Source organism: Gossypium hirsutum, chromosome D08 (genome assembly GCF_007990345.1).
Source record: "Gossypium hirsutum isolate 1008001.06 chromosome D08, Gossypium_hirsutum_v2.1, whole genome shotgun sequence".
Lineage (NCBI taxonomy): Eukaryota > Viridiplantae > Streptophyta > Magnoliopsida > Malvales > Malvaceae > Gossypium > Gossypium hirsutum.
This window is the reverse complement of record NC_053444.1, coordinates 19,515,256-19,534,690: the sequence shown is the minus strand read 5'-3', so window position 1 is coordinate 19,534,690 and position 19,435 is coordinate 19,515,256. Positions and strand designations below refer to the sequence as shown.

The following is a 19,435-nucleotide window of genomic DNA, read 5'->3' as shown; positions in this document are numbered from 1 at the left end:
TGGTCTTGAATAGGTTTTGGTTTATGTGTATATAAGCCTTTGATATTTGGCTTGTAATGGTTGATAAATAAATGCTTTTTTTTTGGTTATTTGGTTGTATGCTACTATTGAATGATTGCAATATGGTAGAAGTAAACTTGGATGGTATGTATGAATTGTAAGATTTTTATGTGTTCTTAGTAAAGAAATATAGGCTTTGTATGCAACTTGGTTGAAAAATTGAATTCTGGTGTCAACGAGAGCACATTGGTTAGGCACTTAAGATATATATTTACATATTTTAGGCTTTTAAATCTGTTTCTAAGATATGGAATTGATTGGTTTTGACTTGGCTTGATACCTAATTTTTGAATGAAAATGTGTATTGTTGTGCAAAATTTTTTAAGGTACACATAGCCTACGACACGAGTTGTCACGGCCATATGTTGCACACGGCCTACTTTCACAGTTGTATGCCTTATTTATTTTTAGTGCAGGTTGGTCCACACGGGCACAAAGAGTTACACGGCCTAACGACGTGGTAGTGTGACCCTAAGCTACACGATCATAGTCAGTTACACGTCCTGGCCACACAACCGTGTGACCTTGTATTACACAAGCACAGTTAGTTACACAATTTACATACTCGCGCATGTGAAATAGTCACATGGGCTTGTGAAGTAGCCACATGACCATGTTCTAAGCCACACGGTTTGGGCTCTATCACACATGTAACACCCCATACTCGGCCTGGTCGCTGAGGCTGAATACTAGGACGCTACACTACCGTCACACATCATTTACTTAGCAAACAGTTTCACATGTAGCCAGTCGTCATTTTTATTCAATCATACGTACGAGTTGTAGTCATTCAACCACTTCTTATCATTAAAACATGTCATACATACACTAAAGGTATTAAAAACATCAATCAAACCTACAGATGGGCCAAATTGAAAATTTTACAAAGCTGTTACATAGGTATCGATACTATCTCAAGGGTATCAATATTTTCTTTAAGTGGTATCAATACCACATGGAAAATTGATACTAAACTAACATTTTGCTTCTCACCAAATATCCAAAAGTAAAAAAATTATCGGTATCTTTCGCAAGGTATCGATAAACTTACCTCGAGTATCGATACCAATTCCATATTATGTTTTCAAGCACCTTCGAAAATGTAGAGGTACAGTTTTTTAGAAATCAAATATTGATACCTCCGCTCCAGAGTACAAAATCTCAACATACTTCAACATTAAAAGCATTCAAACTTAATCCCAAACAACATGCTTCATTCACCTAGTTAAAGAAACATCAAAATATTCGAAATAATAGTTCTAATATTATATTCAAGTCCATATACTTCCAAACGTAAATAGCATGCAAACAACCCAAAAATTAACTTCGCAAAACCGATATAAAATCTACCACATTGACTTAAACTCCCATATAAAAAATAACCATAAACACCTACTTTAGCGACTAAAGAATGGCTTGGATCAACCCATAGAAGGCTACACAGCTCACACCGGAAACACAACTACTCTGCAAAGGTTAAAATGGAATGGGTGAGCTTAACAAGCTCAGTGAATTCTCAAAACAACTACTACGTAAACAAGTCATTATGCATTAACTAAATAGGCATATCTCATATTCATAATATATTTAACTCTAATATCATATTTTGTACATTTAACCACATGATTATTTAAGCATATATCACAACACAAATAAACCATATTCAATCATATTATAAGATAGTTTGGCTCTTGAGGTTATAAAACATAATGTGGACTCTATCACCATACATTGGATACACAGGTCTCTAACACACCAATAGTGACTCATAGAGTCATACATGTCCCGTAAGTGTAGCGTATAGCTAACACTCTCCAACACACCAAACACACATACTCGGTGAATGGAGCTTAGCTCACATTCCCTTATCTCTCCAAAAACTATCCTTAGGCCTTAACGCCCCAAAATCACATCAAAAAGGTGAGTACTCACAATCCTATGACATGCCAACTATATCCAATGGTCTCATAAAATCATAAGGCCAAAATATCCACATTATTATCACATATTTACTTACTAATTTTTCGCACATTTTCACTACATATTCACATCATTAGCACATTATAGTCACTGCCAAATGTTATGAAAACATACCCACATATTTATTGTCACATGGCATGAAAAACACACCCTCATATTCACTTTCACATCAGTCATCATAAGCTTATAGCATATGTCATAGCAATCTCAAATACATTCATAATTTCACAATTTCACAAGCATACGTATATCACATTTAATCATAAGCGTGAGAACACTTACTCTTGGAATTTAAAGTAGGGGTTTAAGATACCTCTAAATTCCCAATTACACAATGAATCATCTACGAGCGGTGATTCCAAAACACTACCAAATATAAACTTTCGTCAAAAATCGAGAGCTCGAACTAGCTCTTCCACTAACTCATAGGAGGCTTTAATGAATTCAAGGCTTCACATATAACAATCACACAATACACACAGTCAAATGACAACCAGGGACCAACTTAAGCTAGTCAAAACACAAGCCTAAGATACCTTCTCATGTAACCAAACCGTTTAGCATGATAGGCTTAAAACACAAATATCTCGATCTACACTTAATTCATCCCCATATTCATCTACGACTAAACCCTAACCTTTAAACCACACAAAACTACACGTTTCAAGGTATCGACATTTTTCGACAAGTTTTGGCCATAATAATGAAAATTTATTAAAACACAAAAAATCCTTAACAAAACTTTGAAGTAACTTTAGAAACATTCTAATCAAGTTAAGCCAAGTTGAAAAACACTTCTAAATCACATTTTTATCTACAGTCTCGAATTCCACCATTAATGACCCAATTTTTGGGTTTTAATTATAACATGCAATTTCATAACTAAAAACTCAAATTTAAAGTCTAGATAACATTAAAAAATAATGTGAAAGTGATGGTTACCTTTGATGGAAGATTAAACGAGTTTTGATGCAAATTTGGAAAACCCACGATTAAAGAAGATGATGAAATCTATAGAGTTTTTGAGTGTTTTTCTTGAGATTTATTAAGGTAATTGACTTGAGAATGATAAGAAATCAAAGTATTATGGTTTGGGAATCAAAAATAAATTGAAAGATAAAGGGAATAGAAAGGGACAACAATAGCAAACTTTAGAGAGAAACTATCGTGACATAGAACTTGGAATGGGGGTTTATTAGGTTTAATTTTAAAAAATGGTAAAACTATAACATAAATATTCCCTATTTTGACTGGTAAAACTATAACATAAATATTCCCTATTTTGACTATGTTACAAATCAGCCCTTTTTCTAAAATTAAGGTATTTAAAACTCATTTTCAAAAATTGACTTAATTCCCCCCTAATATCTATTGTCAAAAACATTATCGAATACCAACCTTACGAAATTCTGAGCACATATAAGCTAAAATTCCTAAAATACCCTAAAATATATTATGCCCTATTTTGTGGTGTTACAATACGGCCATGTGACCCTCGTTTTCAAATATTTCTAAATTATCCCTATTTTTCTATTTTGTATCAAAATGACCCCTTATTGTTCCTAAATTATTTTTAAGGCCCTATACTACTGATTTAAGGTCAATAATTATATTTATGCTCTGAATGTCATTTGGATTTGGTTATATGTTATTTAATTTGATATTTGAATGGTTAAATGTTAATAATTGCTATTATTTGTGTTGTAATGCTCCATAACCCTAATCTGGTGATGGAGACGGGTTAGGGGTGTTACACAAGGTCATCACTACTAAATGCCCTCATTGCTGACATAAACTTCTCAGTACAAGATTTATTTCTTCATTTCTGATAACAAATTCAGTCCATCCCATTCACACCAATCAAAGTGTAACGCCTCGAATTTGGGCCTAGATGGAAATAGGTCTTGAGCATGGGATAACATAAAAATTTATGCGTGCAAGAAAATGACATAAATGAATGTTTTCTTCTATGGTTAAGTGATTTAGGAAGAGTTGGGAGTGTTGGAGAAGTCCTGGGTTCAAACCTGGGCTTTTGCAAAATTTTTTATTTTCACTCTTAAGTGAATCTTGGCCTTAGCTTGAATGCTTTATAAATATTTTTGTGAAATCATGACTCAAAAAGAGCCTATGGTGTAGTGGTAAGGTGGCGACACAGGTGTGGCAAGGAGGTGGCATCACAGGTGTGGTAATGAGGTCAGAGGTTAAAGTCTCACTACATGCAAATGAGATTATTTATTTTGCTCATGTTGAGGAAAAAGTTGGTGTTGGATTTGAACTCTGTGTTGGAGAGTTTGAATTGGTCAAATGAGTGATTTAAGGAGTGGATCATGGAAGATTTGAGGAGTGATTTTAGGAGAGAATTTGGGAATTTGAATTGGAGAGGGAGTGTGTGTCGTGTGGGGCGGGGGAATTTATTGAGGTATAGGAAATTTGGCTAGGGGGCTGTTGGTACCGAATAGGTCATTAGGCAACTAGGGCTTTCGATTTTGAAGTGTGTTTTTCCTCAGTTTTAGTTGGGAATTTCGATCAATTTTGATATACATATTCGTGTTTGGTACATTTTTTCCAAGTTTTTGAGTACGTTTTCTGCTCTCTTTTCTTTTTCTTTTTGGTTGTTAGCCGAATCTCTTCTCTCCTCTTGTTGGCCGAATCTCTTCTCTCCTCTTGTTGGTCGAATCTCTTCTCTCCTCTTGTTGGCCGAATACTTCTTTCCTCTCCTCTCCTCTCCTCTTTTGCTGAAATATTTATTTCCTTTTTCTCCCTCTTCCCTTCGTTGTTTTTTTCTTCCTCAATCTTCTTTTTCCAAACCCCAACCATTTCTTTCTCCTCTCTTGTCTTCTAACTGAACAGTATCCAACCATTACATCATCCTATACGTTGATCCTCGCTGCTGCTTATTGCCGTATCTGTGCTGCAAGTCTCTGACTTTTGGTAAGTGGCTTTACTTATCACTTGGGTATTTTGTTCTTCTTCTTTCTTGTTCAAAACCGAATATTATTCTTCCTTGACCTTTGGTTGTTCCTTTCTTTTATGGTGTGGATCATTGCGTTTTTAGAGTTCCTTCAAGGAGTGGTGGTTTGCAAGTGGTTGAAGTAATCGATCTTGGCTCCAATTCAATCGAGGTAAGGAGGGTGCTTGGGTTTAAGTACTCTTAAAAGGGCGTTATACCCTATCGGTTATGATCTAACTGTGGGACTTGTTGTTTTAGGTGGGCGTTCGTGGAAACAGTACCTTTTAACAGGTGTGTACACACACCACTTCAACTGTAGATCGGTAGATGTCGAAATCCTGAAATGCCGAAAAACCAAAAAGTTAAAAGTACGGCTACAGCTATCACACGAGTGCACGAATGCGTATGTGGATAAGTCGATGCAATGACAGAGGACACTATGAGCGATCTCATGATCTTAGGTCGTTATTGGGCCAAATGGACCAGAATGGGCTGAGTGGGCCCAATGGGCTCGTGGGCCTTACGCAAGTAAATTTGTTTGGATGGATAGGAAATAATGAGCTGGGCATGACGATCGCATGGCTAAGAGCAGATTTGGGCTACATGGGCCACACGAGCGTGTGAGCCCCCTTGGGCCGAATATGGGCTTTGGGCCTATTTGCACCGTTATAACCATTTAGGTTATCTGTGTCGTTTGAGGCGACTGTAGACTTTCGGAAAGGTTACTAAATGACCGAAAGACCCCCGATGGGTAAGATTATCGAAATACCCCAAATGGGTAAAATTACTGAAATACCCTTGATGGGTAAAATTACTAAAATACCTTCGATGGGTAAAATTACTGAAATAACCCTATAGGGTAAAATGACCGTTATAACCCTAGGAGATGAAATGACTGTTATGGCCTTATGCTATGTTTGACCGTTTTTCTTTATGTTATTTATATGACTGTCACTGAGTATGACATATTGCATACACGTATGATCTATGACATGGCATACTGCATACACGACATACTGCATGGGGTTGAGATCTTGTATTGGAGGAAGTGATTGATATGTGAGGGTCGCACGGGTCGCATAAGACGACTGTGGACCCATCGATGGCTTTTAGCCGATTATGTGATTGGCAACTATGCTGCAATATTGGTTAGTGCCGCAACCGGTGCTACATAAGGAGTGTAGGGATGGGTAGGTCGATTTAATCCTCACAGGAGTGTAGGGTTGGACTGGAGATGGAGTGCAGGGTTGGTATGGTTATTTATGCATTGCATATACTGATTCTGATATTGAGATGGGCTTAGGCCCAGATATATGTGATATGTGCCATTTGATATGGGCTCAGGCCCAACCGAGGCTGATGGGGGCTAAGGCCATTTGCCACCGTTACCATATTGGGTTAAGACTAAATGTAACACCTCTCACCCGTGTTTGACATCAGAATAGGGTATGAGGCATTACCAAAACACATACACTTGTAAATGTATTGAACTGAGTTATAAAATTTCATTTAAATTAAAATTTCAAATTATTAACATACTTTTATAATTCTTCACTATATATCCTCAAAATATTATATTCATAATAAATAGGGCGTACTAGACCCGATACATACTCATGCAATTCAATGCTTCATTTCCTTTTCATTCATTTCACAATTTCTCATTCTTACAATTCAAATCATATCACTAGCAATTTCCTTTTAATTCACTTACAATTCAATATCATTAAGATCAATACTAATGCGTATTTACCATTTAACTCAATGTTTATCGATTATACCATTTATTAACACATTTATGAAATTCTCAATTTTGCAATGAAAATATCATTTTAGCTTAAATAACAACATCAATTCAACTCATCATCCTCTTTTTTCGTCATTTTACACTTCAAGTATGAACTTATTATTTCATTACCTTTCCACACCCGTTTCCTATGATTATCACACAAGAAATAAACATATAATTCAACCATAGTTGCAAGCTAGTGCATTGAAACATAACTCTTTTTAGAACTAACCACATGATAAACCATTTCACTAGAGATTACATAATTTAAACCTTACCTTCCCTTTCATGATTACAAGCATATTTCCATTTAGGCACTTAATATTTCGATACATAACTTATAGATTTAACGTGGCATAATCCCGCCACAACTTGGCCAAAGCCTAAGCATGTATACCAAATATGCCAGCCAAATAAACATATAACATAAGCATTATAAGTATAGATGAACACAATATTTATTCATGTATCAAACTTACTAACATGTGTTAAGTCAATACCCATTCATGACATTACTTCATTCCAAATTATATACCAGATATACCATACACACATACTATGAAACTTTATTTTCCCACATGAGCTTAAACCATGACCAATAATGCACAAATATATGTGTCATTTCTATTTCATTGTTTATCAATTATAATCGAGTGTATTACCAATTATACACAAATCATTCATATCTTTTCCAATTTTTCCTACACCTCCTCTCCATTCCTCATCCTTAATGTGTATAACACACTTAAACAACATTATACATACTTTCACTATTTTCCCATATGTAAATTCAAGCTGACTATTGAGTCAGAGTCCATGATTTATTTATATCTTGAGTTACAGATCTCCAAATTAAGACTCTTTAATTTTCCTTGAAACTAGACTCACATATCTTCTTACCATAAAATTTTTAGAATTTTTGGCTTAGCCAATAAGTACAGTTTATTCTTTAAAGTTTCCCCTATTTCACTATTCAATAGTTCTGACCCCTCCTCACTAAAAATTAAATATCTCAATGTACAGAATTCAGATAATGTTCTAGTTTGTTTCTTTTGAAAATAGACTCATTCAGAATTCTAAAAATATAAATTTCAGACTGTACAATTTTTAACAATTTTCCAAATTTAGAATAGGGGATTCCAAAATCATTCTAACCCTATGTCACTAAAATTCAAATATATAAAAATATGTAACTCTTTTGCTTACTTTGTTTCTTTTATGTGAAAATAGACTCATCCAGCTTTAATTCCACATCTCATTCAGCTTCTAATTCAATTTCCACTATTTTTAGTGAATTTTCAAATTCACACAACTATTGTTATCCTAAACTATTTTGTTGTTAAATTTACTCTTTCATAATTTCATTACTTCATTTCATTGTACCAAAGGGTCGATTAAATATCGAGCACATTGTTCATCACATGGTCTTATTTGATTACACTTAATCGTTACGTGATCACATGTATTTTCATTTAGCCAATTTCTTGATGATCACTTCGGAATAATAATCGTTACATGGTAGATCAGCACATAGCACCACCCTTATAATAAATTATATTCGATGGAATCAACATCTAGCAACCACCTTTATTTTCAATAATTTCCGGTAGAGTCAGCTCATAGCAACCACCTTTATAATCAATGATACTCAGTACATGTAGTAGCCTGCACATAGTACTATACACGTGACCATTACTATCACTTTCACATAGTGGCCTACACACAGTCCGTGCCACACATGTGATCATTACTGTCACTTCGTTCTTATCTTTTCTATTCCGGAGGTTCAACCGGGAAATTTTTCACTTTTTCTCACTTTTCTTTTTCACTGATCAAAGTCAATTTCTCATCTTTCTTGATTTATAATCACACATTAAACTTATAAACACTCACATTATTCAATCTAGTCCAAAAATCACAGTTTGGAAAAATTACATTTTGCCCCTAGAGTTTCACAAAATTACGATTTTCCCCTAGGCTTGTAAAATAAATTTTATTCAATTTCCTTGCATTTTAGGCCTAGCCGAACCATTTTCATAACTATAGTAGTCCACAATAATCACTTATTCACACACTTGTTACATATTTTATAACTTTTACAAATTAATCCTTTTTGGCATTTTCATCAAAAATCACTTAGTAAAAGACGTTCATCACACCCCAAACATTCATATTATTCCATAAAACATCAAAATACATACATATCATTCATGGAAAAATTTTTAAACACAAACCATAGTTCAAAATAATGGTAGAAATAGCTAGATCTTGTTACGAGGATTTCAAAAACGTAAAAATCATTAAAAACAGGGCTAGAACAGACTTACAATTGAGCTTGGAGGCTTGAAAAACCCTAGTCATAGTTTCTTCATGCAAAATTTGGCTATATCTTGAAGATGGACAAAAATTGGCTTTTAATTTTGTTTTTAATTCATTTTAATAACTAAATGACCAAAATGCCCTTAATGAAAAACTTTGGAAACATGCCTAACCATGTCCATTTTTGTCCACCAACTTAACCAATGGTCTAATTAGCATATAAGGACCTCCAATTTAAAATTTCATAACAATTGGACAATTCTAACATGTAGAACTCAACTTTTACACTTTTTACAATTTAGTCCTTTTTCCTAAATTGAGTGCCCAAACGTCAAAATTTTCGAATGAAATTTTCATAAAATCATTTCATGAAATTATAGACCATAAAAATATAATAAAAAAATAATTTTTTTCTCGTTGAATTTGTGGTCCCGAAACCACTGTTTCGAGTAGGCCCAAAATCGGGTTGTTACACCCACACTGATACTGTACTGTTAAGGGCTCAGGCCTAGACTAATTCTATTTCTTTAATAAGGGGATTACACACTGATTTTTTGTAAACTCACCACGCTTTTAACCTTTCGGGTAATCCCCAGTGTTGGACGGTTTGGAGCTGCGAAGGACTCGGAGAGGGCCACACAACTGCAGTTGTTTTATTTTGTTTTTCTCATTTACTTAAGCAAATTGATTTTGATTCGGGTTGTAATAAGGCCTCTATAATTTTTGGATTTTAAATTTTGGATTTGATGTGATTTATATCTGCTAGGAGTAGAACCCGGTTTTCCAAAACAATAATTGTTTTCCAACACTTCGTTTTCGTATCTCAATTTTTAAAAATCACGTTTTTGTAAATCATTTGCTTTAACTTAAGCTTCCGCAACAATAAGGTTTGAAGGTAATAACTTTTTAATAAACCTCGATTAAAAATAAACAAACACAAACTGAGGTTTTATATAAGTTTTAAATGGCAAGAAGTTGGAAATTTGAAGAAGGGTTTTTAATGAAAACATGGTTTTTGAAAAACACTTCAATTTGACACGCCAGATTCGACCATAACTCCTAGGCTGGGTTTGGGGTGTCACACAAAGGCTTTTAGGAAAAAAATTCCTCATCAAACTTAACTCTTAATCATTATGTGCTACTCCAGTGTCTGCCAACATTAAGGTGTCACAAACACACTCAAAATGTTTCTTATATTTATACTAGCTTTAACAAAATTCACTTCTAACTCATCTTATCTAACTCGTTTTCTGAATAATATTCAGATAAGAAGATTTTTTCAGGCGAGATGTTACAATCGTTGTTAGGCAACTCAGGATGATAGAGTAAGAGATTTGTGTATCTGTCTTAAGTCATTGTCGGGATAATAGGGTTGACAAAACATGAATTGATTACAACGTGATTGAATTTGGTATATTTTTTACATATGTGAAATGTGAAAAAATGATAAGATGCGAAAGATCATGCTAACTGATTTATACGATCCTAGAAGGCTGATATGGAAATAGAATGAATCAATAGATTTGAGAAAGAATTGAGATAAAAAAAAACAAGTGGAATATTAAAAATGAATGAATGGCATGTTATGAAATGCATTTGAATTAGATATGTTTATATTGAATGTCAAATGACATATTATATGTATGAGGTATATATGATACATGAGAAAGTGTAATAAAATGGTGATAACTAAATCATGAATTGAACTGTGTTAGTTTATATTAATGCTAATGTTATTGGCTTGAATCATAGAAGTACCACTGAGCTTTATCACTCACCATACAGTTTTATTTATTTCATCCATAGTTATTAGTTGATTTCAAAGCCCCAATATGTGATTCAACATCCAACTCGTAGCCTTTGACTCAACAATATTTGTCTAGTTCCTTTCATTTTCAATAAATGGCATGCACCTAGGATTGGACTCATTTTTGTATTGAAATGGTCATTTTGAATTCTAAATTGGCTTGTATGGTTGAAATTTGTGGAAATTACTAAATGTTTTGAAGTTGAAATGATAATTTGTGTAATGTATATGTATATATGATGTGTAAGGCTAGAAAGGAAGCATATGGGATGGTATTGTTAGTTGAAATGGTTGGATTGAAATATAGAATTGATTATTAGGTGTTATAAATTGGTACCATTTTGACCTTTTGAAATCAAACGATCATGTTGCGATGAGGACAAGTCAGTGAGTTGCGTCACGAGCTGGAACCCCCAAAATCGTGATTCACCTAAAGAGCTTTCGTAAGCTCATATAAAACCTGAATATGATTGTAAAACATAGTGTAAATGTGTAATGTACTTAATATCATGTGTCAATGGTTGCAATTGAATTGTAATTGGTTGTAGTTGCTACAACAATGAATGTGACATTTCGTAGCTTGGACCCGACAATCGAATCGTGTATGGGGTCTTACAATTATTTTTCCAGAAAGTAGTGGAAATTCATATTCTAGGAATAAATTCTATTTTCTAGGAATTCTACCTATTTCTATTTGTGAGAATTACTTTCCTATTGAAAGTAATGAAATTGTTTCTTGTTATATATTTGGTTCGTGTTGCTTGAGCCCACACTCGATGCAATTCGGGGTACTATGATAGTCGAGAATGTAACCTCCCTAACCTGGCGTAGATGTTGTGGCTAGATTGAGAAGACTACATTAGCCACCAAAATGGTTGAGCTAACTTACGTTACTTTTGAAGACTTCAAATAAACTCATTTTAGAGAAAAATCGTAGTTGTACATTCAGTTAGCTTAAAAGAACTAATTCATTAGATCGTGTATACTTAGGATTCATTTTATTGTTGATAGTGTTGTTATAGAAAAATCGTTTGTTTGTCGCTCTTATTTAAAAAAAACTCAATGTTAAACTAATGCAGTGGAAAAACCAATTTTCAAGTCATTTTGGAAACATAGTTGCCTTATCGATTTGTTATTTAAAAATGGTTCCTTTGCAATACAGCGAAAAATAAGGAACAATATCAAATTTTACTTAAGCCCGATATCATGCATTATCCAATTATTATGCTTGAGTAATCCATGCATGCAAAAATCCCAGAAGAAAAGTTACCAAGCCATAGACCAAAAATCATTAAAAATTACAAACCAAAACCAATAGAGACTGATTAATACTTATAAAAAAATAATTTGAGGTCTAAGGTGATTCTCCAAATGTCGAGTCCGGTCCTAATTTCGAGGTTTACCTGAAAAGTTAAATACTATTGGGGGTGAGCTTATGAAAAGCTTAGTGTGATTCGAACAATTATTTAAACAAACATAAATATCAAATACAATGAAACATATTAGCTTTAATAGAAGAAAATTGAACCATCATAGAAATTTCATATCATTACATAGTCATTATCAAATTCATGTCAAATGGTGTATGAGCATGGGTCATCATCCATTCGAGTAACAATCTTTAATTTTGATACCATTCAATACAACACAACACAATACGTATCATAAATCAATAACATTCAAATATGCCATGAGCATGATGCAATGCAAAAAGGTTCCTACCCATATCATCCACTATACACCATGAGTTCCCTAAAACCCATCATCCAAACTCCAAAACATTATGGGCTTAAGCCCGTTGTGGTTAAAACCATCGATAACAATATGCAGAAAATTTTGCCAGTAAAAATGCAGACATGCTGCTAGTAAAAATGCGATAAATCGCCATTCCCCTCGGTACTCCAGGTGTAGTGCATTGACTACGAATAATGTGGACTTAATATGCCGCCAGTACTCCATGGAACTCCTCCGTCAACCACAAAATCTCAACCCAATGCATATGCAATATGTCACGCAATCTCATACATAATCATATATCAATACTTTTCACATTCGTTTGACATGCTCAGCATGTCCTCAATAATCACCTACTTTCAATAAATGGAAACAGTGTTCTAAACTTTCAAACTACCATTTTTTTGGTAATCAATATCGTTCAATTTCACATACTTTACAGATTTTCATTGTGCATAGATAAAACCCTTTTCAGTACACAATATAACAAACATCTCATGCATTTAAATCATACATAAGCTTAATACCTCAACACATTATACCATTCAGTCAAACATTCTCATATCTCATAACTCAAATATGTAATTACAAACTCAATCAAACATTCATACTATCAAACTAGCAATTTTGCCAACATGTCAATCTTTTAAGGCTCGAAACATACCTGGTTTGGCCACTCACAAAATCAATAATTTGGCTATTAAGTCAATCCAATCAGCAAGCTAATTTATCAAATATAACATGATATTTAATATTTTCAAACAATTTTATGAGTTTAGGACCCACACCTTATTTTTCACTTCCTCACAACACACTAGCGTATCTTCTAATTTTTATTAATAATTCCTTAAATGAACCTAAACCAAAATTCAGTATAAATTAAATAAATTTACCATTAATCTAGCCCCCAAACACTTGTTTATGAGTTCAAACCAATCATTGAAATTATAACTATTTTATGAATCCAAACTAGTTAGATTCTTTACACTGTATCGATGCGAACCGTACGCACAATCGTTCTTTGCCTTTACAAATGATTTGGGGAATTTGGGGCAACACATAATTCAATAATATATTGTAAAATCAGTAGCTAATTAATAATTAAATTCCTTCATTTAATCAAGTCATAACATTTACCCAATAACTATGTCGAAATAACAAACTAGTTATCCTTAATTGCACTTATGCTTCACGATTTATGGGATCCGATTGGCTAATGGATCAAGAACATCTCTCCCTAATTAAAACGTGGTTAAAAGTTGATTAGGAGGGTTCAAGAACACAATTTAATACTGGAAAAATATGGGCAAGACCCAAGAAACAAAACAACCCCCTTTCTTGCACATAGGCTGACGTACTACCACCATGGTGGCCAAAATTAGGGCTAAATTTTAAAACGGTTTGAGATCTCATTAAAATATAAAAAAAATACCTTTGAAATCAATTAAAATCCCTCAAATTCCAAATTTGGAAATTTTGGTTTTTAATTGACAAGATTAATAAAAAATTGAAGAGAAAAGAGATCTTACCCAAGCTAGTTGAGAGAAACAGCAATGGCACTTTCGTGGCAATATTTGGGATCAATCTTGGGTTTAAGATTTTAGATTTGGGGTTGGTTTAGATGAGGATAAATGGAAGCAATATATTAAAAGACATGGTGCACAATCTTGATGCAAAAATAAGAAGAAAGAGATGGTAAAATGGCAGGTGTAGGCGATGACAACAATGAGAGAAAGAAAGAAAATTGAAGAGAAAAGAAGAGAGGAAGAGGGTGAACGGCTAGGGTAGGGAAAAATTGAATGAAAGGCTAAAAAATGCAATAAAAATTATTTATACTTGGGGTTCAAGGGTATGGATGGCACACACATTAAAAAATAAGGGATTTTGAAATTTTTAATTATTTCATGAGTGAAGGGATTCAAACTTGGGACCTCATTTAATTTCCATGCTTTCTCATATTTCCCTTAACCATTAGGCTTTTTTCTTATTCTTGAAATGATTTTGCAATATTTATTTTAAAAACAAGGCATGTCACATATTAGAGTCTAAGGCAAAAGTAGCAAAATAATAAAAATGATGTGAGAGAAGGGATTTAAACTTGGGTTTCAAGGAACGTTTCACTAACACTTATCCAACAAACCAATACCTCATTTATTCCTAAAAACACATAGATAATCTCAAAAATTAGGGCATGACCACTCTCTCTTGATTCCCAAACCCAATTCTAGTAACCCCCAATTTTTGGCATGTTACAAAGAAGCTCATTCTATTGAAATCTGAGAATGGTTCAAATCAGTCTCACACAAAGCAGATGTACTTTTCAAAAAAAGGTTTATTGCTAAAATATCACAAACCGACTCATTTTTCAAAATTTTAAATTTCTACCAAGACTGGAAACTATTTTCTAAATCGAACTTTTCCAATAACATCATGGTCATGAGGGCCCCTATCTTAGGAATATGAGAGTGGAGGGATCTTGAGGTTGGTGTAAAGGGTCATTTGGTGATTGTCGGTTTCTTTGTCTTTAAAAGAAATACTCAGTTGTTTCCTCCTCCTGGGCTAGATGGTTCATCCTATCAAGGTCTCTACCAGCTCTGGGCTCTTCAATGATATCCTCATTCTTGGCATTCTTTTGGGCCAATAGGTATTGTCGTTCTTATTGTTCCTGGTAGAGGTGTTGCTGTTCTAAAAGATAGGTTTCAAGGAGTCTCATTTTCTCTTACATCTCAATGAACTGTTAAAAGCTGAAGTTGGGATTTTGGGAGGTTTATTCATTTGGTGACATTGGTGTTTCCTAGAGTAGGTTGAGCATACCACCATGGTGGTGATAAAAATTGGTAGTATGGTGGATAAGTATGGTACCACGTGGAACTGTGGAGGAAGTTCTTAGTAAAGGTTGATAGTGATTATGGGTGGTTTGTCAGTGGTCTAGGTTGAGTGGCGGCTATTGGGACTATGTCTAGGTTGAAGGGAGTTCTGGAATTTGGTTGGTTTCGAGTGAACCATGGTGTTTAATCCATGCTTATCGCACCAATTGTTGATATTGGTATTCAACAAAGAGGAGATAGGAGTGCCTATTCACCTATGGCATGCATAAAGCCAAAGTTATGATGTTTAAGGAGATGAAGGCTAGGTTGGTACTTAGGTTTTTCTCGGGGAAGAAAAGGAAAAGATCCCTAGTCCCTCATGCTTCGGGGTATATATAAAGGTTTACCTTGTAACACCCCAAATTTTCTTTCTACGTGGCACTATTTCGATAGATGATATAGTAAATTTTTGAGAAAATTTGAAAGGTTTTCAAATAAAGGATTTTTATGAAAATAAAGTGATTTTAGATATAGAAATTAAAGATTCAAAATATATTTTAAAAACTGTTTTTAAAAAATTAAAAATTATTAAAAGAGTATAAAAAATATTTTTTAAATTTTTTTAATTTTAAAAAATAATTAATTACTGACATGACATCCATGTGGCAATCCATGTGTATGCCACATTAGTAAAGTTAACATACATGAATTTTCCATCCATTTTGGGGTAATTTGACAAATAATATAAACTTAAGGGCTAAAAGAGACGAAAATTTAAATGGATAACTAAAATAACTCCTATTGTTTTTGTAAAGTTGGAGGGAGGTCATTATGCCTATTCAATATGATCAGTTCGGATTAATATATATTTTAAAAAATTGTATAATAAAGACAATAAAGTAAAATGTGGTTCTAAATAATTTTATATTCTATTAATTAAACACTTAAATCTTACATTCCAACCAAATGAACCAAACGAAATAATGTAATATTCTACCCATTAATTGTAGTGTTATTACTGAAGGAAACGCTACATAATGGTTATATATTAGTTGCATTTTTCCTTGAAATTCCTAATAGAAATAATTGAAGACAAACAGAAGCCTAAAACTAAAAATAGGTAAGCAAGAAACAATCACACTTCAGGCAACAAGTTCCAATGTTGAAAAAATTATCTGGTTACGAAAATCAAGATTTTTTTTTTTTTTTGGTTTGTTGTTCCATTTATTAGTTTATTCCGGAGCTTCAATATCAAACCAATATGCGAACTTAGAAAATTAAAATTGAAAAGGGGAAAAAAGTCTAGTAAGGACTTACAGAAAACACAAAACCCCACGCATATATATGGCAATGTGAAAATGTTAAATCTCACATAACATCCACTTAAAAAAGGTTTAATGGGAACTAAGAATTCAGTAAGGTCTTTCACCAATATAATTCCCAGGAGGATCATAGTTACAAGTCATGAAAATACCCCTCCCTCCATTGCACACCACTCTGGCGCACCCAACTCTCTTGGTTCTGCCCCACACAACTTGTGTATAGTGCCCGCATTCCTCCCCTCCGGCGCATGAATTAGACCAGTAATTGTACCATTTCCTTTCTGAAACCCACGCCTCGGCCGCCTGGGACGGCGTCCAGCCATTGCCGCTACCCCAGAAGATATTCTCCCCGTAAGGTCCATTGGAGTGCCTCAATGCACAGTCTTTCCGCCTTTGGTTGGCGTACCACTGAGCATAACGCGCCAGCCTTGAATCCCACACCAATGGCCGCATTCTGATGGCCACACGAGCAGCATTTTGAGGAGCCAAGAACTGATTAATCAGGCTCAGATAGTTAGCAGCCTGAGTGGTTGATACGAGCAAAAGGGAAACGATGATTGCGCCAAAGCAGCCTCGTATTCGAGCACTATCCATTACTGAATGAGCGTTCGGTGAGGTGAGGAGGCCAATGTACAGCAAGGATTTCACAACGTATTATATATATAACACTAAAAGATTTTATTTATTTAGTGTTAGTAGTAGTTAGATAAAGAAGGAGAGAGTTTGTATAAAAGTTTCAACTATGGGGTGGCAAGCATGTTCGATTATGATTGGCACATTTTGTTTTTGTTGGTGGGACAAAGTTTTTCCAAGCTTCAATTTTACTTTCTTAGGTTTCATAATTTCTTTTTCTTTCGAGGGTTTGCGCTAGTTTTTCTCAGGTCATCATTCTGATGAGTCCACGCCTCACGTTTTTAGATAAGAAGCCACACAAAACGACACTAAAGATGGTGGTGATGAGTGGCAGCATAAAAATTTGGGAGTTGAATAATATATGATTTATTTTTATATTCCATAGAGCTCGAATAGAATAGTTCTAAGGTTCTCTACTTTCAACATTTTATAAATTTATATTTCATATAAAATACTACAATATTCTATATGAAATCTAGTTTTTATATATCCAATCAAACTACAGCATGTCATAAAAAAGTGTAGTGTCGAAGCTAAAATATATTGAATAAAAATATAAGTGATTCTATACAGCTAAGTTTACGAATTGCTGGAATTTTACCAAACACTATACTCAATTTAATCATTATTCAATGAATCTACAGCTAAATTTATGTTTTTTTATATAAAGAAGAGTTAATATTTGTCAAAAGTAAACTAATAATAACGTATTATTTTAAAGTCTAGAAATTCAAGGTAATTTATATATCGACCCAACTTTCATAAGTTTTTATTTTGGGTGTCAAAATAAAAATTCTGCAAAGACATCATTTTTATATATTTTTGTCAATTTAGCCACTGTCATAACATATTTCTATCATTTTAGTAATTCATCGTTAATTTGTCGTTATATACACTTATTTTAGTCACCCAATTTTAATAAGTTTTCATTTTGGTTACACTCTTTTTTCAAATTAATTTTATTTAAAAAAAACTCAAGATTTTTAGAGTGAATTAATTTATTCAACTACTGAGAAGAAACTCGTGTTTTTCATCTGTAACTCAGTTCTATGTAAAAACTCAATTTTTTCCTCTAAAACTTAATATTTTTTACTTTTCTAAAAAAGCTAAAATTAATTCTAAAACGGAAAAATAATAATGGAAATTAAAAATATAACAATGATTTTTTATGTAAAAATCTAAGTTTTTCGTATAAAAACCTAGACAGTTTCATTTAAAACCCCAAAGTTTTTCCCTCTTATTGAAAAAAAACTACATTTAATTCTAAAAAGGAAAAATTAAAGGAAATGAAAAAGATAAATTTGCTTTTCCACTAAAAACTCAAGTTTTTCTCTATAAAAACCTACATAATTCCCTATAAAACTCCAAGTTTTCCCCTTCTAGTTTATTCATAAAAAATTGAAATTAATTCTAAAAAGGAAAAAATAAAGAAAATTAAAAAAGATAAATTGTTTTCTAACAAAAACTTTCCGAAGTAAATTCACAAGTTTTTCTCTTACTAAAAAAACTAAAATTATTTCTTAAAAAAATATAAATTTAGATGAATGGATATATTCATACATAATTAAAATGGAAAGAAACTAAGTAAAGTGATGAACTAAAAAAAATAGTGAAAGAGATTATGAAATTATGATGTGTTTTAATAATGTGAAAAAGTGGATGATCTGTCGTCAAATGTAGTAGTTAATTAGGGTCAATTTCGCATTTAAGGAGCTTGTTTTCTAAGCAATTTAGAATTTTATATTTCGTTTTCAATATTTAGGTCTTAGGATAGAATGTTAATAAAAATAAGTGTTTTTAACACATTTTGTAGGTGTTGTGACCCAATAGGCCAACACGGGCCTTAGGTTGTGCTAATTAGTTGAATTGAGTGTGTAGAATGGAAATATAAAGGCTTAATTGACGTGGAAGTAAAGGATGCAAAAGCTTCCCAATACTTCAAAGCACCAAACGAACGACACAAGGCATATTTTTGGTGTTGTGTCGTGCCACGCAAGGGGTGTGGTACAACACATGTCGACGTGCTTCCCAAGT

General features: G+C 33.4%; 1 protein-coding gene across 1 annotated transcript; it reads right to left on the bottom strand.

The window, feature by feature from the left end:
• Positions 1 to 16,708: 16,708 nt before the first annotated feature.
• Positions 16,709 to 17,629, bottom strand: LOC107909256 (pathogenesis-related protein PR-1). The gene has a single exon (XM_016836727.2). It carries the CDS (start codon positions 17,360 to 17,362, stop codon positions 16,859 to 16,861), a length of 504 nt encoding a protein of 167 aa, XP_016692216.1. The 5' UTR covers positions 17,363 to 17,629; the 3' UTR covers positions 16,709 to 16,858.
• Positions 17,630 to 19,435: the final 1,806 nt, after the last annotated feature.

Excerpts from the sequence above, each read along its gene's own strand:
- LOC107909256 (XM_016836727.2), bottom strand. The coding sequence starts at position 17,362 with ATGGATAGTGCTCGAATACGAGGCTGCTTTGGCGCAATCATCGTTTCC.